This window comes from Passer domesticus, chromosome 9 (assembly GCF_036417665.1).
Source record: "Passer domesticus isolate bPasDom1 chromosome 9, bPasDom1.hap1, whole genome shotgun sequence".
Taxonomy (NCBI): domain Eukaryota; kingdom Metazoa; phylum Chordata; class Aves; order Passeriformes; family Passeridae; genus Passer; species Passer domesticus.
In genome coordinates, this window is record NC_087482.1 from 28,126,004 (window position 1) to 28,152,164 (window position 26,161).

A 26,161-nucleotide genomic window follows, 5' to 3' on the forward strand; every position below is an offset into this window, starting at 1 on the left:
ACATGCAGAAGCACAATGGAAGGGACACCAAGGAAGCAGGAGTGGGAAAGGTGGAAAGATCCCCTCTTCCCGAGCCCGCTGACACTGCTGGTAATTGATCACACAACCCCTGAGGGTGAAAAGCTCCAGCTTCTCTTTGACTTCAGCAGGTGAGTGCACTGTGCTGGGAGAGAGCCACTAATTTTCTTTTTTTGCCCCCTCCCCAGGAGCTCCTGGGGTGAGGCAGGATGGGGAATTTAGGAATCAGTGCCACTGTTAGCATCATCATCACATCTATCAAAATTAGTTCAGCTGCTGAATGGAAAAAAGTCATTTGGTGAAAAATGCAACCTCAAAAAAAAAGTATTTTAAACTGAGGAGTCCACTATCTGTCTCCTATGCAAATGAAAGGGATACATCAAAGAATGACCTGTGGAAGGATTCTCAGACATATTTTTGTAATTAATGAACTGAAATTGGATTTTCAGACTATTTAACTCCAAATATGAAATGATCTCATGTGCCTCATCAGGTACCCTCGGAAATGGAGGAACTCTTTACTTAGCAGGTGAGTGCACTGTGCTGGGATAGAGCCATTAATTCCCATTTTCTCCCCCTTCCCAGGAGCTCCTGAGGTGAGGCAGGATGGGGAATTTAGGAATCAGTGCCACTATTAGCATCATCATCACATCTGTGGGGCATTAAAAGTTTCCTGAATTGTTTTCTTTTCTTTCAACACATCGAACCTCTCTGAATATCAATGTGAACACAACTGTTTCTAATTACACCACATCCTGTTTTAATTGACTTTAATTGCTTGGTATGTTAATTTGCATCCCAATTCTCAAAATGCTTTTTTTAAACCCTTGTCAGAGCCATGCCAATGTTTAAGCAGTTGGGAAAAAAATAAAAATTTCTGGCAGGGGAGTTTTTGCACCAAGTTGTCCTCTCACAATGTGCTTGAAAGAAAAATTTACTATGATATTTAGACATACAAGTAGGTGGAAATGCACTTAACAATTCTGAACTATCCTTGGGTGCTTAACTGAAGGTACATTGGAACCAAAGATCCTGAAAATGGATATTTTATTGATTGCCACGAGCTTTAAGTATCAAATAATATGAAATAAGTTGAGTAGCAAGTAGTGGAAATTTAAATACCAGAATCTTATAAAGGTTTAGATGCCACTCAAGGTTAATATGTCAATACCTGGGTACCTATGAAATGATTTCATGAGTGGGGCACCATAAAGATTTTGAGAACTGAGCTAGATTTCAGTTTTGTCTTTTCATACCTAAATATCTCAACAGCACAGATATGTGCCTGTGTTCCAGTCTGTCCCCTGGGAGTGCTGAACTTCTTGTCCTAAATGGAAAGGTGTTTTTGTGAACTCTCCAGGCAGATCATGCTGCAGGGTGAGGGGATCTGGCTTTTGAGGGTAAGTAGGAGAAATTCAGGACAACCTGAGTAAGGAGGAAGGTTTCCATGCAGTGAACTGAGCCCCAACCCATGGAGATCTCTGAGCCCCAGATCAGATTTCTTTGGCCAGAGTTGCTGCAGAACACACCAGCCTGAGCTGCACACACTTCCTCACTGCAGCATGAAGCTGTGAACCTTCCTCCTTTGCTTGGCTCTTGCTAAGGACACACATCCAGGATTCCCGCTATAAATATCACTTGGAGGCCAGGAAGGTGATGGAATTCTCCCCTGCAAGCTGCAATGTTCAAGTTTGTTTGCACTATAAGGAACTATAAGTGCTATATCAATGGGATTAAATTTATCTTGATGCTTCAGGAGATTCCTGGCTTGCTGAATCCTGTCCCCTAAAATCCTCTATTGCTCCACTGGGCTATAAACATCAGGAATATCAATGCAGGAATTGCCAGATATTTGCCAAAACTCACTATTTAAATGTTTATGGAAAATCAGACCTGCCCCCTGGCCCTGCTCATCCTTATTTTTCACAGAGTGTTTTAATGCTGGTGTAATTTAACTTTATTTATTTGAAACCATGAGCATGGAGAACCAGAGAGAAACACAACTGTGCCCACACTGCACTACACTCCTATGTGGAGAAACTGCTCAAGAACCAAAATTTCACCCAGTGATGTGAGAAGGAAAAGAGTAATTTTTATCCAGGGGAAAAAATTGGTACAAATATAGAAATATAATTATCATACCCCTGCCTGGCAGCTCTGCTCTCTGTGTAGCCACACCCAGGAATCACCAATTTGGGCAGGGTTTCCATCAAAAGTTTTCAAATTGTCCCACAAGCTACAGTCAAACCAGACTTGGCTTCGCTGATATTTGCCAGTTTCACAAATTCTGACCTCCTAGATGGTACCAGCAGATGATAAACAAGATAAATAATTTTCTTTTTCAGCTGCCATGGGATACTGTGAAATATTCCATGCAGCACTGTTGGGAAAAAAGGCTTTTGTTCATCTGATCTACGCCATCTACAGAGCTACAGGTGACAACTGAAAAGGGAGATTTTCCACATTAACTGGATTTACAAGTAAAATGGTATAAATGTATAAAGGAGTGACAGCTGATTCACAAGGTTTTTAAAAGCATGTCAAAAGGGAGAAAACATTCGAGGTCCACCTACATTTTAAAGGTAAAATTTCATATGCAGAGAAAGAAACACAACCAAAATCCCAAGAGAACAGCAGGTAAGTGGATTTGTTTAAGTGGAATGAGGGGAGGGGCTAGAATCTGCACAATGGCTGATTTTTCTATTTTCTCTGTGTGTTTCATGGATTTATTCAGCATCATCTTCTGTTTGTCATCTTTATTTATACACAGAGGAAATCTTGCACCAGAATAATTCTGGAAAACCAACCTTAACCAGATTGCCTATGAACTGCAGGATTCCTTTAAATTACCACTGAATCATGTGTGAGTGCAGGAATAAATTCAAACCCCAACAGCTAAGAAAATTTAGTGAGATTTGGGGACTGAGAAATAAGTATCCAAAAGGAATGAAAGTTCAATGAGATGAGCCAGAAAAGAGGGGCCAGGAGAGGACACTGGCTGAAGGGATGGGAGAGGCTGAGTGATCACAGGAAGCAAAAGTTTCCACATGAAATAAGAACTGCAGCAAGGAATAATTCCAGCACCACCTCACACTGAGGTCATTGCCTGGGACACAGAAAAATCCCTACCTGGCAGAGCTGTGCAAGTCCCAGGTTTTTTTCCACACAGTGGTGAAGGCAATAAATAAATTAATGAAAGTCTGAGCCCCACTGGAATGGTTTCCTTCACAAGCCAATGAAAACTTCACTCCAAAATTCATTGAGTCAATTAAAAAAAAAAAACAAAAACAAAACAAAAAAAAAAAAAAAAAACAAAAAACAAACAAACAAAAAAAACCAACAACCCAAAAACCAAACCAAAATGTTCTGTTTAATTTTGGTTTGTAATTCTTTTAACTGAATGGGCAGGAGGGAGTTATCTCTTCAATGAAAAATGCTTTAACAAGCCCAAGTTTTTATTTAAAAGCCTTAATCCCAAGTTAAAAATGGGTGTAAAAACCTATTTTCCATATATTTTGCAGCATGAATTATTCTTTACATTGGGTCCGACTTTATATACCTTTCAGCACTTCCCAAATTACATTTCAAATATTCTGTGCTCACAAAACTGCCTGCCTGTGGTCCAAAGCTCCAAAAGAAAGAGAAGCCATGGTGGAAGGCTGAATCCAAAGTGCTCTATTAGAATCCCAGGCATGCAGCTAAAATTGGAAAACAATGAGACAGCACCAAGGGCAGACAATATCCATGCACAGCAGCAGCTCATTTTCCCAGCTGAATGGAGTGAACAATTCACTCCCATGATGAGCTCCCTTCTCCCCATCAATATTCCTCAAGCAGCAGCAAGTTTTCTAAATATGTGTAATTTCCCAGCTCCTTCCAACAGCTGGGTTTGCTTCCAGCTTGCCCAGGAGAATTAAAATCAAGATCTGTCTTCCTTCTGGTAAAATTGCTCTTCAGGCTTGGTAGTTCTTTTGATGAGGTCTACAGACCTCCTACTTAATAAGAAAAAATATCAGTGTACTGTCTAGAGCTAATGTAAAGATGGAGTTCCTTGTATTTGGGTAAAAATTCTCTTATTACCAGATCCTGCTCCAAAATATTCATTTGTAAGACTACCAAGAACAGAATATGCAGACATATCCAAAAATCCCAGTCATGGACACCAGGACACACAAAAGTACCCACAGAAAATGTAGAAACAGTGAATTTTATCCCATTATTGGAATAATTTATGTGAGTGCCTTCATTTAAATACCATAATAAATGGAATTTTAAATAAATAAATAGTAATGGCAAATAAGTTTATTCATAATAAATTATTAAGAATAAATAAATAAAGGCAAATTAAGAAAACCAGATTAATTCTTGATATATGCACAGCTTAATAATGACCCAATCAGTGACAAATAATGTGCCAACAGCTTCAAAAAAAGGGGAAATGATCATAAATAATGGACTGGATCCTAAAAAAAATTACTTTAGGTCACAGTTCCTTTTATTTCAAGGATTAATTCCAGACAGAATAGACCTTAGTCAAGTTCATAGTACCGAATTCCCAGTAAAATTTACACATTGTACAAATCAGTTCAGATTGTGGCGACTGCTCTGAAGCGTTTTTAAATGTTCACAAGTGAATCTACACTAAAAAGGACCAACCTGAACTAAAAACTGAGTGACTGTTGGAAATGTTTCATTCACGTTATTACATTCTTGCTGTCATTAAATGCCAGAAAGAAAAGCATTTATCTATTTCATAGATCAATAGCTATAGTAAATACAACCCAGGAGCTCAGTGCCTCCTCCCAATGCTTCCTCATCCTCCAAATTTATATTTTCCACACTCAACATTAATCCTCCCCTCGCCAACTGTTCTCAGAGGAGTCAGGGTGGTGAAAAAGTGAAGGCTGCAACAACCCTCAACACCAACAGTCCCAAAAATGTGCTCTCCATTTGTTGGGAAGTGTGCTCCTCACAGTGTGAACGTGCTGCTACCACACTGCTCTCACAAAAATCCCAACAGCTGTAAACACTGCGTGCCCAAAATAGCTCTGGGAAGCAGGGGAAGGGCCGGGCTGGAATTCTCAAGGCAGCAAACCTTGAGCAAAACCAGCACCACCATTTGGCAAGCAGACACAGCTCTCCCAGTGGAAATACAAAAGCAGAATCCCAATGCTAAAATCATGGTGTTATTGTCCCTGGAATATCTTTCTCTAAAAGCAGTGGATGTTTTGGGTTTTGTGGGTTTTTTACCAAGAAAAGACAATTGAATGAAGTTTATTATTTTATCTCCACCATTAATGGTGCTGATAAACCAGTGAAATAACAGCATCTTATAACTATAATTTGATTTTTTTGTTTAACATGCAGGGGCACAAAGAGGAAGAGCTGCCCTCTGGTTGTGAGGAAGGTCTGTGGTGGAATTCTCAAGCAAAACCAGCACTACAATTTGGCAAGGAGACACAACTCTCAGTGGAAATACAAAAGCAGAATCCCAATGCTAAAATCATGGTGTTATTGTGCCTGGCACCTGTAATATCTTTGTTGGAGGTTTTTTCTTTAAAAGCAGTGGATGTTTTGGGGTTGGAGGGGCTTTTACTCAGAAAAAAATTATTGATTGAAGTTCATTGTTTTATCTCCACCATTAATGGTACTGATAAACCAGTGCAATAACAGCATTCTCTAATTGTAATTTGATTTTTTGTTTAACATTCAAGGGCACAACGAGAAAGAGCTTCCCTCTGGTTGTGGAGAAAGTCTGTGCTGGAATTTCTCAAAGGCAGAAAGTTGCAGAAAACCTTGAGCAAAATGAGCACCACCATTTGGCAAGCAGCCACAGCTCTCCCAGTGGAAATACAAAAACAGAATCCCAATGCTAAAATCATGGTGTTATTGTCCCTGGCACCTGTAATATCTTTGTTGGAGGTTTTTTCTTTAAAAGCAGTGGATGTTTTGGGGTTGGAGGGGCTTTTACTCAGAAAAAAATTATTGATTGAAGTTCATTGTTTTATCTCCACCATTAATGGTACTGATAAACCAGTGCAATAACAGCATTCTCTAATTGTAATTTGATTTTTTGTTTAACATTCAAGGGCACAACGAGAAAGAGCTTCCCTCTGGTTGTGGAGAAAGTCTGTGCTGGAATTTCTCAAAGGCAGAAAGTTGCAGAAAACCTTGAGCAAAATGAGCACCACCATTTGGCAAGCAGCCACAGCTCTCCCAGTGGAAATACAAAAACAGAATCCCAATGCTAAAATCATGGTGTTATTGTCCCTGGCACCTGTAATATCTTTGTTGGAGGTTTTTTCTTTAAAAGCAGTGGATGTTTTGGCTTTTGTGGGGTTTTTACCCAGAAAAAAATGTTTGATTGAAATTTATTCTTTTAGCTCTTGACTGAAGTTTATTATTTTATCTCCACCACCAATGGTGCTGATCAACCAGTGAAATAACGGCATCCTGTAACTATAACATGACTTTTTGTGTAACATTCAAGGGTACAAAGAGGAAGAGCTGCCCGCTGGTTGTGGGCAGGGAGAGGAAGGAATGGGGAGGAAGCAAATTTCAGCATCTTGGCTGAGCTCATCACTGCAAGCAGAGTGTTTATGTAGAGCTCCCATCAAGGAGGGAATTTGCAGAGCCACAAATATCTCAGAATTAAAGACTTCTATTTAATCAAGTAAAAGTCAACTTTAAAAATCAATCAGGAAGAATTTTAAATATAAATTAGGACTAATTAATCAACTGAGGGTTGTTTTTTTTTTTTTCCATTTTGTAAAGGTGTTTAAAATCTACAAGCTTTTATAAAACAAAGCTGTTCCTTTCCAGAACTTTCTAGGATTTTCAGAGCTCTCAATGCCACCTAGTTTACCTTCACAGACAAACCTGAGACTATGAGTTACTCATATACCCAGAGGTTTGCATTTTACTTTATAAAATATGTGATGACTATTCCTCATAGTACCCCCAATACTGTGAAAATAATTCAGAATTATCCCACATCAGCACCTGAATTTCCAGTTGTGTAATTGATCTTAAACTGGCAGAAAAAGGGGTTCAACAGGGCAGTACAAGAATTGGAATTTTTAATTATTCTAGACAGACCTTCCATTTCTCACTCCTCACCCATCCTAAAAATGTTTAACCTTCAAGCAGACAGAGATGCAAAGGTTAGGGCTGGGCAGGAGGTGGTTTTTCCTGTCACTCCAAAATGCGTAAAATCTTAAATGTGTGTTGGAATAGACTCAAAATTTTTGGCCAACTCCTTCTCCTGGTCCAGGGTTTGTTTGCCCTCCGACTCTTCCTGCAGAACATGCAACTGGGTTACCTGAAGGAGTGTTGTCCTCATGGAATCATTATGGATTATATATATATATATATATAATATTATATCATGGATTCTCTTAACTTATTAGTTTCAGTGAATCAATGTTTTCCAATAAAATCAGGATTTACCAGAGCATTCCTTATCATCTCCAGCTTAGATTCCTGCTTGATTTTCCTCACTTGTCATTCAAAAAACCCCTCAAACAAACAAAAACAACACAAAAACACACTACCAAATAAACAACAGCACTGAGGTAAAAAAAAAAAAATGCTGGATGAAGTCTGGGAAATGCAAGACTAAAGGATTATAGGGGAGGTTTTCCAGCCAGAAAAAGGTAAAAAAGGTGGCCTCAAAAGGTAAAAAGTGCCAGCTGGAAAAGATCAATGTGTCAGCCAGACTCTGCTGTCACCCAATCAATTCATAACATTTCAAATAATTGCAAATATTAAAAATACAGAACATTAATTCAATGGTAGTAAGAATTTTCCCTAGAATTTAGCACCGAAACTAATTGTATGTGAGAATTTCTTTGCAAATTATCCTCTCAATCCTCCAAGCACTGCAGCAGGTTTGGTGGTGGCCATCTCTAAATCTAGCAGTCACTGCTGCAGTTTTCTGGGCACCACAGCACTATTTAATCTTGTGCAGTAAATGCTGGGGAAAAAGCAAATATTCGTAAACTGGCAGACAAAGATATCCTATAGCACAGGCACACCTTTTTGTCTTTTGATGGATTTTGCAATCATGAAGCTGAAGGAAGAGGGTCAGACTCCCCAGGAGCGGCAGTGGAGAGGCAGCTGTGATTTGTGCTCTGGGATGGGGTCAGGAGCCAGGGAAAGGCTGGAGCTGGGCCAGGGAGGGTCAGGGTGGAGGTCAGGGAAAGTTCTGCCCCAGAGGGTGCTGGCACTGCCCAGGGAATGGGCACATTCCCGAGGCTGCCAGAGCTCCAGGAGAGTTTGGACACCACTTCTAGAGATGCCCAGGGTGGGATTGTTGGGGTGTCTGTGCAGGGCCAGGAGTGGGACTGGATGATCCCTGTGGGTCTCTCCCAACTCAGGATATTCCCTGAATCCATGAACTGTCCTGTCCCTTCCAACCAAACCATAAAACCCATATCTGGCAGACCTTCATCTTTCCCTAGATGACACATCTGTTAAACAGACAGGCCCTCTCTTGGAATGGTTTATTTCTTTGTAATGATTATAGGGCCATAGAAATTTAGTATAATTCAGGTTGTGAATTATAGGTAGGGCATGTGAATGGCTTAGAGAGCATTTCACAGCACAAATCAGGAGGAAAAGATCAGGTGGCTCAAGTACTGGCTGAATTTTGAGTATCTAAAAATAAGAAAACTCCATAACCTCTCTGGGCACCTGTTCCAGCATCTGAGCATCCTCAGAGTGAAAAAGTGATTCTGTGATTCTATTGGGAGACCAGGACTTTTGTAGAAGAATAAAGAGCTCCCATTTCTTTGGCAAACGGTGTGTTTGTGTGCCCCCAGCATGACAGCCCATTCCTGTCAGCCACTGAGCAACACGAGCTCTTATCTCCATGGTGACAGCTGAGAGATGGATGCACCATGGAGCATTTGCAACACTACTTGTGCATTAAGTATAATAACAAAAGTACAATAAATAGTCTCACCACTCAGACTAACAAGCATCCTTATCATCCTGACCCTGATTCTCCACATTTCCCTTCCCTGTGGCTACTCCACCCCCCTAATGCAGTTAGTCACACCTTGACTGAGGTTTATTGCTCTCTAACTTCCCCTCTGAGCAGCCTCTCAGTGTAGCTGCTAAATCAGCTCAAGGCTGGCTTGTAGGACACCAGTCTGACGCTGCTGCAATTAATTTGTGGGTTTGGGAAGAAAAGGTGACGTGATGCATAGAAAAATGAGAGGGATCACACGATAAAACCCTTGGGCTGAAGACAGGGGGGCTGAGGAGTACGTGACTGCCACAGACTGATTTTCTCTCTCAGGGAAATGCTTTGATCTCTCAGCTCTCCCTCCAAGCCCTCAGCTCAGCAGAGATCCCGAGGGGCTGTTCTGAGGATGTAAAAGGGCTCTCCCTGGGGAGCACAGACCTCTCCCTGTGCTCATCCCACACTTGGAGCACTGAGATTCCACCCTCAGCAAGGCACTTCAGGGACAAGGGACACACAAACCCAAGGCACAAAAATCCTCACTGACCTCGAGCACTGCAGTTCTCCCAAACACATTTCACACCCACAGGAAAGAACCCAGAATTTTTTACTACACTTAATTAAGAGCAGTGCCTTACACTTTCTACAACACCGCTAATTGTCCCAAGTTGTCTACTTTCCACGACACAATCCATCTTACACAGGATGTTTTGAGTTTCTTCCTTTCTTTTTTGGAGCACACAGGTTTTTTCCAGCAGCAGGAGTGAATAGCAGGTGCACAGCAGCCAGCTCCCTCCTGGAGATGTGTTTTAGTTACCAGCCCAGCACCAGCAGCTGCCTGAAGCTGCCTTTGTTGCTCATGAGGCAATTTATTTCATTTCATTAAGCTTTGCCATTCGTGGGAGTGAGTTTGGATGTGAGCCACAGGAGCTGACACTGGGGTGGGATACAGGGCTCGAGTTTGTAAATCTCACAAGAACAGCCTTGTAAACAAAACTTGTACTACAAAGACATTTTCACACTGGAGATAAAGGCAGAAATGTGGACTTTGCTGGCTGCAGAGAGCAGAGCCTGCCTTCCCACTGGCAGGAATTTGGTTTAATATAGCCTTGGCATAGAGGGTATGGGAATGGATACCTAAAATTGCAGTTAAGGAGCCAGTCTTAAAGCTGGACAGATTAGCAGGAGCTGAAGACAAACGACTTGTGTGAGAATAGGGAGTTGTGGCTATTCTGTTTCATGGGAAGAAATATTAAATTGGAGCAGCATTAGAAAAGTCATATAATAAGCTATAAATGTTTGTGTAACCCATCTTAGGGACCCTGTGTGCTCCTGCAGAAGAAAAGGTACAAATACTATTCCAAATACACAAAGCAAGACTGAAGAAAAGCAATATTCATTGCAATTTCTGTGCAGAAATTCTGTGCACACATAGAGACCAGGACATGGCAACCACAGAGTTTTGGGAAAGGCAGCTTTGGAAACCCCCCAGTTGTAAATCCCAGCCTGCAGCAGTGCCCTGCACCTGAAGGAATAATATTTTAACCCTGACATGTGCATCAATAATGATAATAACGTGGAAATGTTCTATTTTGGCTCCTATTGGATGCTCTGCTGCAGGGAATTGCTTGTTTATTGTTCAATCAATTGTTAATTGATTACAGGGAAGGGGGGGAAGAGGATGGTTCAGGTTCTGAACCATTTATTCATACTCTGAATAAATGACTGCAACTGTCACATTCCTAAAGCCTCTTTGATGGGTCAGTGTAATTTTGATAATGAGCTAAAAGTTCCTGGTAGCCTCAATGGCAAAAAGAACCTGAATTTGTCACCTTGAGCCAATCAGTGCATTTTCCCCACAGGGATTGGTGTTCATCTGTGCCATGGGGCTTTCCCTTTCATTTTGCAGCACCTTTCCCTGCATTGCCACAGCAAATATCCCACCCTCTGCTCCTCCCTGTCCCTTCTGCTTTCCCATACTTTAAGTTCACAGACCAGGTGATTTCTCTGCCCAAAACCTCTCCCATCTGCATGTGCCCTGAGCTGTGCCCTGAAACACTTTTTTCAGCTGTGCACCAGGGCTTAGATCCGCCCTAAATATTCATATAAAAGTGGATTTCCCCACTAAGGTGCAGCTGGGAAGGACTAAAATCATAAAACCACGATTTTGATTGAAGTTTCCTATATATGAAACCATCCCCAGCTATCAAACAGGTCAGGAAAAGCACCGAGAAGCACAAAAATTGAATTTTTTTAACAAACCCGAGATGTCCTTAAATGCTCAGAGCACAGGAGAGTGGAGAAAAACTCAGTTTAGAAACCTCAGAGAGAGGAGGCGGAGAGCAGGAACTCTGCATGCATCTCATGAATGTTCTACTTTCCCCCTTTGAATACAGACATCAGCCTTGGCCACGGTCAAAGCCTCACCATGAAGGGCCATTCTTTGCTGTTACTTCAGCCTGGAACAAAAGACACTTCAGGAGATACAATCCTTGCTGCCCAGTTCCTTTTCCTGGGCTCTTACAATGGGCCCTAGTTCTTTCTTTTTTTTTTCTTCTTTTTTTTTTCCTTCCACACATCTTTCTCTTATTTTTTTTTTGTTTCTGTCCTTTTGCTCCTTCTTTCTGCCTCATTGAATCCATTAAGGCCTTTAGATGGCCTGCTATTGAGAAATAAATTTTCTTTGGGACTAGTGACTGAGTCTTAACTGCTGGCAAGCAAGGCTTAACTCCTGAGGGGAGGGAAAATGATGGGTGAAATATAGAAAAACCATCTCTGAGTTTGGGCTCTTCAAGCACACTGGATACCTAGCAGTGTCTTGCTCCTCAAGGAAAAGGAATAACCTAATCCCAGGAATTTTCCCACTTCTCTCATGCATTAATCGTGACACACTGAGCTCTCTTTCTGCTGGGATTTCCCAGCAGATGAATATATTCTCTTATTTTAGGGCCACATGCCAGTGATTTTTGCACAAGTGGAAATGACAAGGCCCCAGGAGAGGCTCTGCAATGAGAAAGGTCCCCAATAAACACAGAATTACCCCATGTCAGAAACACAAGCAATGTTCAGGCCTATTTTTTTTTATTTAAATCATTTTTCCATGTTTTCCATCACAGAATTGTTAGCCCAGCTCCATAAGTGTAGATCTAGTGCCTGTGCATGCAGAAACAGAAATCCAAACCTCACTTGATTTTCTTCCTCACTTTATGTCCCAGAAGTAGCAAAAGACATATTAACTCCCCTTATTAGGGTTTTTTCTGCTTTGTGACTCAGGGACTGGGACAACTATAGAAATTCTGTGACTTTTTCTGGCTGCTGTTACAGCCTTGCTGCAAATCTTTGGGCAGAATAGAAAGGCTCAAGCCTTACAGAGAGGTAAGCAACTAAATCCAACCAGCTTTAAGCTTTAAAAAATGCTGTTCTTTAGAGAAACCATTGAAACTTACTGCTTTGTATTTGAAATTCTTTGTTTTAGGCAGGGAAAAGATCACATTTGGAAAGAACAGATATAGGGCTAAGTTATTTGGTTCTGCTCAATGCATTTTATAATTTTATTATCAAATTATTATTAATAACAATAAGATTGAACATAATTATGGGGCACATGGAGTGGTAGATTATTTCAAAGCCACCAAAGCTCAGTTCAAACCAACAGAGCTGAAATTCACTTCAGAATCAGAAAAAAAAAAATCCTTGGGGGGAAAAAAAAAAAACCCTTCAGAGTTCTGAGGGTGACAAACAATTCACAAAATATAAAGAAATATGAGCTGGAAGTGTGCCAAGGGATGAAAAAATAACTTATTATGTCTGGATAATGAAGTTTTCTGGGGAGTGCATCCATGAACCATCCCCTGCTCCCCTCCAGGTGGAGGAGGGAGCAGAACTGTAAAAACAGAGCTAAAGGGGAATATTTGGAGCTCACTCAGCCAGCAGGGTTTGGGAGCTCCTGTTTTGCATTTTAAATTGTTCACAAAAATTCTGGGCATTTCCCTCAACAGCAAAATGAAAAATAAATTATAAACAAAAGCTAACTACAGTTGCAGCTTTATTTTATATATTTAATTTAGTAGTGCACTGTGTAGAGCTTAATTTGTTGGAATAAATCCCAACAGGTCAGGTGTCTATTTTATATTAAATTATTCAGAACTGCAGTCTGGGACAGGTGATCCTCAAAAGCACCATAAAATGAAAAAAAAAAAAAAAACCCAGAGGTCTCTACCTTTAGTTATACCTTGTTAAAATGTGAGTGTGAATTAAGGATTTTTTAGTAAATTTCCTTGGCCACCTCAATTATTCCTTACAAATGGTCCAGCTTGCAGTGACTGTTTCCTGCCCATCACAGATTAACAATAATGTCAAAACCCATTTTCAGGACATTTTTCTGTTGTTGTTAATAGGATTCTGTGTCAAGATGTCCCAGCAAACAGGCTGTACCTGTTCTCTTTCATCTCTGTTTTTTTGACAGCTATAATTAGCACAGATTTCCAAAATTTTCCTGACACTTCCCTGGCCCTCAGTGCCCCCAGCTCAGCAGATCAAAGTGCTCCATGGCATTAATTACCAAGTGAGGAGCCTTGCAAAGGACAGCAGCTGTGCAGTCAGAAAATGAATTTTGGGGAATCACAGAATAATTAAGGCTGGAAAAGACCAACCCTTAACCCAGCTCTGCAAAGCCACCACTGTCCCCAGGTGCCACATCCACGTGTCCTTTGAACGCTGCCAAGGATGGTGATTAAACCACTGCCCTGGGAGCTTCTTCCTGTGTCTCATCACCATTTTAGGGAATAAATTTTTCCCAATATCCAACCCAAACCTGCTGCCACCCAAGGCCACCTCCTCTCACCCTGTCCCTTGTTCCCTGGGGGCAGAGCCCGACTGCACCTGGCTGTATCCTCCTGCTACATCATTTTAGAGAGCACTAAGGTCCTCCTTGAGCCTCCTTTTCTCCAGGCTGGACATCCCCAGATCCCTCAGGAATTCAACTTAAACCCCTCAGACTGATCAGAGTTTGAAATGCATTCAGCAGCCTCTGCAGGACTCTGGTCTAAGTTTTGTATGTAAAGGTTAAATTAAATGCTCAAAGCAGGAGATATCTGGGGCTCTGAATGGAATCTAACTAATTTTCCTAAATGGAACTTTCAGAGGACATTACAAGTGAAGGCAATGAGCACAATCACAGGGAAAAGAGAAAAAAATCAATAGCAAAAGAGTAAAAGAAGAAATGATGCCCTCATTTGCACATATTCAACCCCAAATCCTGCTTCTTGTGGTACCTGCACCAGCAGAGTTGTTCCTTTGAGAAAATAAAAAAAGTTCTCTGCTTTGCTCTGGTGTTTGTTTTCCAGTGTAGTTGTGGTAGAAAGTGGAACACTTTAATGAATAGTGAAGGTGACAAGGACAGTATCAGAGCCCCTTGTCCTTTTATGTTTATACTCAACAGCTGCACCACCTAGAAATCTGCCAGGTCATTTCTCAGGGTTTACACCACCCAGAAATCTGCCAGGTCATTTCTCAGGGTTTACACCACTCAGAAATCTGCCAGGTCATTTCTCAGGGTTTACAACGATGAGCTGCAAACTGAGCAGCGTCCTTCTAGAGCTGCAGTGGACACCCAGTGATAAATCAGGTGAGAAGTCATAAAGGAGATCATGTGCAACCATGAATCTGCTATTTTTTTGACACACAGGAGTATTTAATCCAGCATCTTAGCTCGGGTTTGTGTAGAGAGAGGAGCCACATCAGAGCTTTTGCTCATGGGGCACAGCAAAACCTCCCAGCAGAGCTCTCTGGGCTGTGGGTAACAGAGCATCTGCAGGGTGGAAAGGGGTAAAAAGTGTCTGACAGAGCCCAAATATTATCTAAGGCTTGATGACATCATGCAAGACATTTGTAAATTTGAGTATGACCTGAAAAGCCAAGCAGATTTATTTCTGAGCAATATCCACGGCCTTTGGCTCTGGGTTTACAACATCCCTGCTCCCAGCTCTCACCAGCACCCTCTGCATTTACCAGCCTCTGCTCCTGGGGCAGCTCTAAAATATAAAATATTGAGAGGCAGCTTAAATCCAACACCTTCTAACATCAGCAGGAAGTGGAAATTCAGGGAACTGAGCACAATGAGAAGGAAAAGATCAAAATATTCAGAAGTCAGAATCAGACAGAATAATATTCCCTGATTATGGTATGTAGAGGAGTTCCAGAAAATGTTGAAGAATGGATCCCTGTGAGATTTTTCTCTGTTGCAGCTGGTTCTGCACAATGAGAAGGATTTCTCATCACTTATTAACCAGTAACTAGTGCAGAAGTAAAAATCACTGAGCAAGAACTATTTGAGTTCAGCTTTGGCAAAAGAATATTTGCATGATGTTAACAAGAACCTGTTCAAAAAGGCCCAGAATATATGAGAATTGGCTCAGTGTTCATACAATCAGTGTGATATTCTAATATTCTGTAAAATCCTGGAGGGAGAATATTCTTTTAACACTTCACATCAGGAAATGCTGCCTTGGTGTTGAGTCATAGCATGACAAAACCTCATCCCCAGTTTAATTAATGTGCTGTGGGTGGGGTAAAATGTTCTGATATCAGTAAATTAAAATGTGTGCAAAGGCTGTGGGGGTTTTAATACTTTTGATTCAACTTCTGCTCATCTACAACATAAAATCCTGAAGCACCTCAATGCTGATTAGCTCTCATTCCACCTCAAGTGGTCCAGGCAGGAAAGCTAGATTATTTTTTAACTTGAGTCTATTAATTTAGATTATTAATACAGAAGTCTTTGCAAATCAGTAATTGGAGACTTTCAAACCCATGCTCCATAGTGGCACAGATGATATAAAAAACAAGCTTTGATTTGAGCTGGATAACAGAAAGGTAACAAGGTAATAAAAAAGAAATATTTTTTTACAAAATTAAATATTGTAATGAAGCAGCATGCAGGGAATAAGTGATTAATGGAGGGAAATCAAGCTTTGGAAGAGGTTTTCCCAAGACATGAGCAATCCCTGCCCTTGGAGGTTTTTAAGATGCAGCCAAACACCAAGACAAAAGTTCCAAGGTCAGTGCTGAACCTTCTTTGACCACAAAATTTCACCAGAGACATTCCAAGGTCCCTCCCAACCTTTACATTTTTATAACTCCAAGTCCCTGCCGGGGTTTCAGACCAGGGATAGCAGCACAGGACAGGGATGTGTTGATGCACCCAAAAATTAACCAAGGGCAGGAAAGAAAACTTAAATTGTTTTCCTGTAACTTTGAGTGCAGCAGGCTCCTCCCTTCAAAAGGAATGGGGCAGAGAGACCTGAGCTCAGTGCAATGCTTTGTTTGCAAAAATTCTCATGAAAATAAAAAAGAAAAAGGAAAATATTAGGGTTACTGCCTTCAGCAAGTAATTTAGGAAAAATACATTGGCAGCTGCTGGTGTTGCTCTTTCAAAGTTTAAAGCATGAGGACATTTAGTTAAATTAATAAATGGATAATCAAGATCCATAAAATAACAGGTTCTCTTCTACCTGAAGATTTCATTAATGAACCAGGAAGATCAAAAAATGAGGGGGACTCAGCAGCTCTGTGTACAATATAGAAAAACTCAGAATTGTCATAACCAGAAATCAAAAGTATTTTGTAAAAATCAGATACTGAACCAAACCTAATGATCAGAGACTGGAATGATAATTTAAGTGTTAAAAAAATAACTTTCTTCAGTCTTCTAGACAGTTCTTACCTCATCTTAGGAAGTATTTGATCTCAGCTACTAAAAACCCTTCTCCATGAGACGAAGATCAGATATTATCAAGCAAGTTTCAAAATACACATCAAATTATAATAACTGCATTGGTGTATTTTTCTCCTTCTGATTTTGAGTTTCTCATTGAAGAATCCTGCATTTTCCATATGTGCAACACTTAAAATGTGAAAGCTGGCACACAAATACCTTCAGATTTAAGACTGGATAATTCAGGGCAAGAAAAGCTTGAATAATTAAGAACAAGGACCTCTGAAAGGGCACAAATCTATTTCACCTGAAAGCTGCCAGAATCACCTGGATTTATTCTGCTATTTCACATCTGTTGGAAGGGGAAATGGAAATGCTTTGTGAGAAAGTGATGAATTTCAAGAACAGTAATGGAAAACTTTGGAACATCCTGTTAACAGTGTAATAGGCACTTCCTCTGGAGTTAAACTTTACGTTACTCTTAATATATTTAATATCCTGAAATATTAAATATTTATGATCTGTGGTAGTGCTGGTTGGAGAATGATGGGGTTATTTTATAACAGCTTTTAAGGCTCAGATTCTTTTTCCACCATGCATTAGGAATGCAGAGTAAAAAAGAGGAAAAGGGTGAACCAACCTCCTGAATATTTCACAAAGCACAAGTGTGTGGGGAGGACACACCTTCTCCATCTCACCTCTGTCTCCCCTGGCCTCTTTCTCTCCACTATCCTGTCCCACAGACACCTCCCCTTGAAAAAGTTTCAAAGGTGATAAAACTTTAAGAAGTTTTCACTTTGAATAAATATATTTTGTCATTGAGATTATTCAATCCAATTAAAGTATGTCATAAATTTAACAGACTGTTATACTGTTATAATAAAAACCACAGAAGTCAATTTTAAATGTTTCCGGGAAATGAGCATATAATAAATTTAATTTAGCGGGAAGGCTTATGACTGAGCTTAAATATGAATTTTAGAAATGGCATTAGATTTGAAATGGAAACTTCAGCTGAGAAATCTGCTACATCATTTATATTTCAGCACATTTAATCCATTTATAGCATCCCCAGCACCTGAGTGCTGCCCTTGTTTTTAAGCTGGGAAGTTTGCTGCTCTGGGAAGGCAATGCCATGGCCCAGATTTCCAGAGATTAGGCTGGAAAAAGTGGCAAGTGGAAGAATATTGAATAAACAATGCATTAAAAAATTAAAAACAGTAAATATATGCCATGGGGAAAAACCTTTACTGCAGAAACAGAGGTGGAAAATGGAATTAACAGTATTAGCTAGGACACATCCTGAGAGCCATGGACCCCTGGAAAGGCAGGTTCATGGGTACCACAGTGTCTCCTGAGAAATGTGGGAATTTACCAGCCCTGAGGAATTCCTCAGCATTCTGGAAAAAAAAAAAAACAGCTGCTTGTGGCAAACTGATTTAAATGGTGCAAGTATACTATGAGTCTGCCTCTTACACAGCCCTGGTCTAAATGTTTTCAGCTTGAGACCTATAAAGCTGAATATTGGGTATGAATTCCCTTCTCCGTGCACTTTTGTTGCAAGACTAGAAGTTATTTGTGCTTGTTGAAAAGTTTATTATCCCATTTCTCATGCTCAAGACAGGCTGTTATTTTCCAGGCTGACCTCATCAGAGAGGTGGTTATCAAAATCACAATGAAATAAAATCAATTTATTCCACCTACCTAAAGCTGAGGGTTTAGCTAAGCCATCAGAAAAAGAAACAAAAAAAAAAGGGTCAGACAGGTTATCTGCTTTCAAAGCACAAGATCTGGTTCTGGGGAAATGGCATAAACTGAAAGAATGGAAGAACAATAAAATCCTGGATGTAAACTCCAGAAATGTAAAATAAATCCCTTCCAAAGTCTCTTCAGCCCCTTCTGAGCCCAGGCTTGCTCCCACTGCTCTGTCTGTGGGTGCATCAGGCCCAGCCTCGCGTGCGTGCGCACACGTGCAGCCACAGAGCTTTTCCCTGCACCCCTGGGGCAGGTTAAACCATGCTAGAATACATTTCCATCCTCAGACATTCCTTCTGATGGAGAGAAAAACCCAGTTTTGCTCAGTTTCATTTCTTCCCCTCCAGCTGCAGCCCCTCAGAAACTCCAAAGTGCTCGTGCACCTCCCTGAGCCCATGTTCAAAGGCGTGAGGACATTCATCTTGTCATTCCCTTGGATCACTTTGGCTTCTCCAGATTCCTCTTTTTAGGATTTTTCCCCTCCCTCTAAACTATTCATTCTCATCCTGATGCCTCAAGTTTAGCTTTTATATTTTTCAGATTCTGTGCTGCTTTAGTGTGTGGGTCTGGGCTCCATGTGAGGGGATGGTGAGCTCTGTGCACAGAGCAGGGAGACAAAACAATTCCTGCTCCAGCTGGGCACCAAGGACAAATGATCCAAATCTCAGCCCCAGGAGCACAAACCCCGTGGGCTAAAGAGAAAAATAAGCAGGATGGGACTGCAGGGGCTGCAGCTGGAACTGGACACTGAACTGCAATGTGCACATGGAGCAGAGCTGATCCCAGGGAGAGACCCCGGGAGCGCTCGTGCATTTTGGGACCATTTTGGTTCATCTTGGGTGCAGCCCTGGCTGGGCTCTGCTGCTGCCCAAGGGGCATCCATGGAGGAGATCCTTGGAATCAGTCCCTGCTTTATTCTGTAACTCTGTCTGGTCTCTAGGGCAGCCTTCTCAAGGCATCAATCCCCACCCCTGACAGTTTCTCAGCAGTGATGTCCCTGCAGTGACGAAGGTGGGGCTGCAGCAATCTCTGTGCGTGTGTGGAAATTCCTGCATGGGAAATGCAGCAGCAGGTGGAGTGGCACAGTTGGCAAACACACCCAGAATCAGCAACTGGGAACAGCCAAAATGTTCATAGCATCAAGGATGTATGTAATTGGCAGAGCTGAAAAATTCCACTCTGGCGCTTTCTAAATTTCAAAAATCCATTAAATTTGAAATATTTCATTTATAACAGAGGTCACTAAAACAGAAACAACAAAAAAACCAAAAACCCCAACCACAACCCAAACTACGTAAGAAACAATTGAAAATTAAATGTTTCAATGCATCAATTTTATTCCTGGTTTCCTTTATTTCCAACATGAGAAACCAGCACTTTTTTTAGATCATCCCTCCAGATCTGTGGCTCTTTTCCTCTCTCAGTATAGTTGATTATTCATAAATTCTACTCAGAGCTGTGGCTTACACCACTCTAGGGACAGCTTCTCCCTCACCCCATGGCTCCCTCTTCCTGCTCCGAGGATTGAGTGGAATTCACTCAAAAAGTGCTAAATATTTTTATTTTTCCCCATAATATGCCCATCTTGGTCCCTCTCTGAGTGCTTTCATTATTTCTGCTCTTGGTGTTCAATTTGTATTTTTAAATTCTCTTTTTATGTGCATCAAAACTCTCAGTGACTCTCTTGTGGGATTGAGAGTTTTGACTCCTGACAGTTTGGGGCAAAATCCAAATTTTGCAGAATTTGTGCACAGAAATCAACACAACCTGGTTGCTTTCCAGTAAAACTCATCGCTAAATTAACAAAAATAAAACAAAACCACCCAGCCTCACCTAAGAGAATTAGAGAAAAAGCACATCATGAAGCCAAAATGACCAAAAAACACAAACAATTCTTAATTACAATTAATTACAGTTCCTCACACGTGTAAAATTCTCCTGTTCTGGTGGAAATAAATATTTCAGGCTCACCTTTCCAGTGGATTTGGTCCCTTTCCAGATGCAGAAATAGCAAATAGTCCAAGCAGCCAGGAGACACAGGGCGAGCTCCCAGCGCAGGTTCCCAATGTGCTCAATCCCATCGGAAATTGCCAGCACCCTTCGTCTTCCATGGGGAAAAAGAGGGGGAAAAATTAAAATATTGAGCTAAAAAAATTATAATATTGAGCTAAAACAGCACTACATGGGAAATACTGGGATAAAAGTGAATTAATTACAAAAAAAAGATGATAATAGCAAAGAAAACAACATTGCATATGGAATACTGGGATAAAAGTGACTTAATTACAAAAAAACCTATAATATTGAGCTAAAACAGTGCAACGTGTTAAATACTGGGATAAAACTGAATTAATTACAAAAATTAAAGGATTATAATATTGAACAAAATGAACTTACTTACGAAAAAATAGGATAAAATTGAATTAATTACAAAAAAATTATAATATTGAGGTAAAACAGCACTACATATGAAATACTGGGATAAAACTGAATTAATTACAAAAAAAAAAGATAATAATATTGAAAAAAAGCAGCATTACTTGTGAAACAATGGGTTAAAACTGAATTAATAGGATTCAAGGACTCCTCTTTACTCACTACTGAGAATATTCCATGCTACAGTAGAAAAGAAAAGATAAAAGCAGAATATTCCCAGTATTTTGTATCTGGGTATAAATGAACAAATGTTTCAATTTTTCAGGTCAGTGACAAAATTTTAATTTTAGAACAACTTTTCCCTAAAGTCAAAGAAAAAGAAATTATTTCAATTAGTTACCAACACATATGAGCTAAAAATAAAACACTTCCTAAATAAATGTGGTTTTTTCAATTTGATTGATTTTCCTGAAAACAATTTCTAACCTGTAGTTTTACGTGTTAACCTTAAATTTCATGAATTTCCTTTTGTAATAGGAATTGTAACATTAAAATATTTCTTTTCAAAACCTCAACATTTTGAAACAGCTTAAAGCAACAAATGCAACAAAGACATTCATATAAAGGTTTTTTAACACTCAACCTGAAATAAACTATCCTGAGAAGAGATTTCCTTTAAATGTGTATTTCAAGTTAATAAATTAATTAATTAAAAGATAAATTATAAATTAATAAATTGAAAGTTATAAGTTATTAAATAAATACAAATTACAAACTCATAAAGTTAAAGTTATGACTTAATAAATAAAAATTACAAATTATTACAACCTCAGACTTGCAGTCCTCTCCCTCCACAATGTGAGTGAAAACAAATTAATTGATTTTCACTGCTTTCAATTGATTATATAATTAATGTCTACATAGGTATACACATTTAATTACAATTTAGTAGAAAGGTTAAGCATTAAATTCAAACCAAACAAACCACAGTTAAATATATAAAAGAATTCTTCCTTTTGTATTGGGTTCAGTTATTGTCTGAGTCAATAAATATAGGGATATAAAGTCCGATCCTGTAACTCCAGCCAAGAAAATATAACAGATAATATAGAATATTTATATAATATGCTATATATTCTATATATGAAAATATAATATTTATTTATATTATATGTAAATATTTAAATGAAATAAAATGAAATTTAAAAATGGAAAAAAGGAGGAATCTGCTCTGTCTCTGCCGTCAACCTCAGCAGGTGAGCATGAAGGGAAATTCCTGGAGTGCTGGAATGGGAGGCTGGAGATGCCCCGAGGGAAAATGGAAATATTGAAGCAGCACCTGGGCATGTTCCACACCTCCAGAGCTGCAGCTGCTGCTCCTGATGGAGGCAGCCACTCCTAAAATGTGGGGTTAAAATTTCCTCTTTAGCTGGGGAATGACAGAATTAACAGGGTAAACAAAAATTACAATTAAACCCCAAAATCACAGAATTTATCTCCATATTTCCCAATTAATAAAGACACATCTTCCCAGTCAAAAATAAAGGGGCAGGAAGTCAACACAAATTTTTTGAGTATTATCTACTTAAATGTAAAATTGCTGCCACCTCATCCACATCTCCTCCCCATCCAGGAATTGGTTTTATTCTTCAAATCTTTATTCTTTAAATATTTATTCTTCAAATATTTATTCTTCAAATCTTTATTCTTTAAATATTTATTCTTCAAATATTTAATCTTCGAATCTTTATTTTTCAAATCTACACCAGCTAATGTAGGAGAGAAGTGATCCAGCTCTGATCCAGCTCAGAGAACCCTCAGTTAGCCAAGACCTGCAAAGTGCCTGAAGTTCTGTCATCAAAATGCACCCAAATGAAGAGAAGTGGCTTTTAATGAAGGGTTATTTTAATCAAGAAGAGGAAGGACATAATTGATACCTGCACACAACATTACTGAGACATAATTACACAGAGTAGTGATGAAATACATCGTTAAAATTCAAGTTCTTCTGAGCTGTTTGACAGATGAACGTGGAATTTTACCTAGGATGAGGTCCACCCTCCTTACAAATTCTCATCTACACCCAAGTGAAGTCCTTGCATTCTTAGATCACTTTGAAGAGGAATTAATTGCAAGAGAACCAGGATGAAAATTGGCATAATATGATAAGAAAAGGAATAAATAATATAGGGCAATAAATAATGAAAGGCCTTTTAAAGCAGTACATTTTTAAGATTAAATCTGAGACAAAATATTTATGGTTGGGCCACAATAATAGTGAAATGGAAACCTTTTTCATTTAGCTATATTTTCACTGTGAACTGATAATAAAAAATCCTTATGTTTTAATCAACCCAGATTTTTTATGGCTATTTGGATTTATTTTTGCACATGTGAACTTAAACATGAGTAAGGCTCCTTTTCCACAGTGGATGTGCAAGTCACTTCAGTGCCTACACTGTTGTTTCCTATCCACAAAACAACTTCATAAATAAGTGTTCTCTCTCTCTCATGATTGAAATATTTCACCCATCAAAAGATGCCTTTGCCTTAAAAACATCATTTTTAATGAAGGCTTGAGGTGAAGATTTTTAAAAGCAACCAATTCCTAGGAGCAGAAAGAGCTCAGAGTTTTCTGGATGCTCTGAAGTCCCAGAGAACAGAGACACCTCCTTCACCCACGCAGGACTCTTGGCCTGGTACTTTTATAAAGTGTCACAATGGCAAATTAATGGGCTCACCACAATTAATTATCCCTGCGGGTCCTATTGAAAACCGACACGTGGTGCCAATCAAGGGGAACTATCAGCACCATAATGAGGATTTAATTACCCTGAAATGCTGTCAATCGCTTTGGATTTCCTTTGTTCCAGCAGAACAAAGGGTTGGTGTTTCCCTCAGAAAGGGAGCAGCAACAAGTCCAGAAGTGATAATTAATCTGTAACATAAAATGTATGCAAAGAATGGATGCAAGGAGGGGAAAGTCCTGCCCAGAGGCCAGCAGGGAAATCCCTCAGAGCTCTCTCTAAGCCAGACCTAAATTCTGCTGCTGGAACCATCTGAGCAGCAGCAGTGGATGAAGTTTTGATAGGAGGGAGCGATCAGAATATGAAATTCTTCTCAGAACACCTCAGTTCAGTCATATCTACCCCTATTCTTTTATTATTCGACTGAAATAATAGGAAAAGGGGAAGCATTTGAAAATATATTATTTCCCCCTGTGTCTGAAACGTGAGGTTGATATTCAGGGGTCAAATCAGAGCTCTGCTCTACAGCAGTGCAGCTTCTACATAAAACCTGCTATAAATCACTGAAAACAGCAACAAAAAAAAGTTCTGTAAGCTTCTTCCAGTCCTTCCTCCTCTTCTTTAACTGCAAGAGACCTGCACTGCCTTGTTCTCCTCAACTCTTCATGCAAAGAACACAGAAACAAACAGTAAAATCAACCCTCCATGTGCTTCCCTCTGATTTGAAGGAGCAAACATTTGAAAAGTTCTGTAGTGAAATCTATAGCTCAGCTGCTTTGAATCATACTTGGGTGAAAAGAAATAAAAAATTTGAGCCTAAATTATTTTTTTTTAATTTAAGACTTGTTAAAGCTGAGCATCTTTAAGACTCTCTTAAATCAAATGAGAAATAACAGATATTTCATTGCAATGTCTTGACTCTTTCTCACTAGAATTCACTGCTGCTACTTCTTTATTTGAAGAGATGATTATCAACAGTATTCCTTAACAGATAAAAACCCAAGAACCTGGGAGACCACAGCAGTACAACTGCAGGTAACCATCTGACTTACTCCAGAACATCAAATCCCTGCTTGGTACAAGCCAGTTTAAGCAGAATTTGCTGGCTGTGTGAAACTTTGCTGTGAGAAAGATTTCTCCTGCACTGAAGACACAAATCATTAATTACTGTTGGATCTCATTGAAAACAGAAATTGATGAGAGTTTGAAAGTATTTATTGTAGGTATTGAGCTTGTTTTGCTGTTGTAGCAGTTTGAGGGGGGGTGTTGTTTTGTTGTGTAAAAATACTCAGCACTTCAGCCCCTTGAACCCACCCAGAGCCTGGGAGACAAGCCAGGGATTGGTGGCACTTGAGCTTGGGCAGAATATTGAGGGAAACACACTGGGGGGAGTTGGGAATCAAAGGTTAAATCAGAGCAAGGATTTAATTCAGTAGTAGTAAAGTATTAATCCTCCACAGCATATCTTGCTTGTGAGTAGAATATTAAACCCCAGCCAGAGTGGATTTGGGGTGTCTTACACTGTGCTTGAAGGCTTCATTGCCTCTGATCACACACACTTAAATTGGCTAAATGTTAGTGAAGATTCTTACATTTCTTCCTGTAAATAACACAGAATAAGAGTGGCAAAAGTTCCAGGAATCTAATGAATAAAAGATAAATTCGGGTGGATAATAGGGCACATCTCCAAAGGGGGGCTGTCAGAAATGCTGAGGTCTGGTCACAAGGGTCTGTGCAGTTGGGCTGAACAAAATCATGACAAAATTACTACAGTGTACATTCATTCTGCTTAGAGTAACAAATATGGTAAGCCTGCTTTAAATCTCACTTGAATCTAAATATAAATGTGGATCAAAAAGGAAATAAAAATGGATAGTCAGGAACTATCTAAATAGTTAGAATTATAGAACTAGTAGAACTACATAAAGAAATATTTCAGCACATTTTCAGTACACATAAAATAATAAGCCCAGGAAGAAATTAGATCTCATACAAGGACCTGGTGCTCTCCACATCCAGGGACACTCCATTGCCAAGGGTTACCTCTGTTCCCTCAATTCAAATCACTGCATGTGCAAAATTTACACAAAATTTACACAGATAAAGTCCCACTGGGAGATGATTTCAACATTAAATACCTGCTGAAAATGGGACTAATTTGTTTGAGAATGTACTCAAACCCATTTCAATTTGGAGCCTCAGTGCATGGGAGGAAAGAAGGGCTCCTCTCTTGTTGGAATTGCTGGAGAGGGGAAGGTTATGAGATAACTGAACAGCAACCTTTCCACCCAATTTGAAAACAAACCTTCTGAAAGCTTACACACTCTTTATTGGCTATGGGAGCACTGGATTTTCCTGGGAAAGAGTGTCTTCAACAAAGCTGGAGGAGCTGGAATAGGCTCTTGAATAGAAAGAGGATTAACAGCTGCCAACACAGTGTTGAAAGGAATGTTCTGGGGTACTTCTTGAGGTATTTCATGATTTGGGAAGCTGAAGAACAGCTCCAATCTATTTGAGGAAAGTCCCTTCATGTTCCCACTTTCATTTGGAGCAGTTTCCAGGCCACTTGGCTTTAAAAAACCC

General features: G+C 39.7%; 1 protein-coding gene across 3 annotated transcripts in view; it reads right to left on the reverse strand.

Annotated features, from left to right (window-relative positions):
* The window catches only part of SLC6A11 (solute carrier family 6 member 11), a 93,411-nt gene that overhangs the window by 49,998 nt on the left and 17,252 nt on the right, over positions 1-26,161 (reverse strand). For all 3 annotated transcript variants that reach the window (XM_064432230.1, XM_064432228.1, XM_064432229.1), the window contains exon 6: positions 20,427-20,559. In XM_064432230.1, coding sequence (XP_064288300.1) covers positions 20,427-20,559 — 133 coding nt within the window. The remainder of the gene's footprint in view (positions 1-20,426; positions 20,560-26,161) is intronic.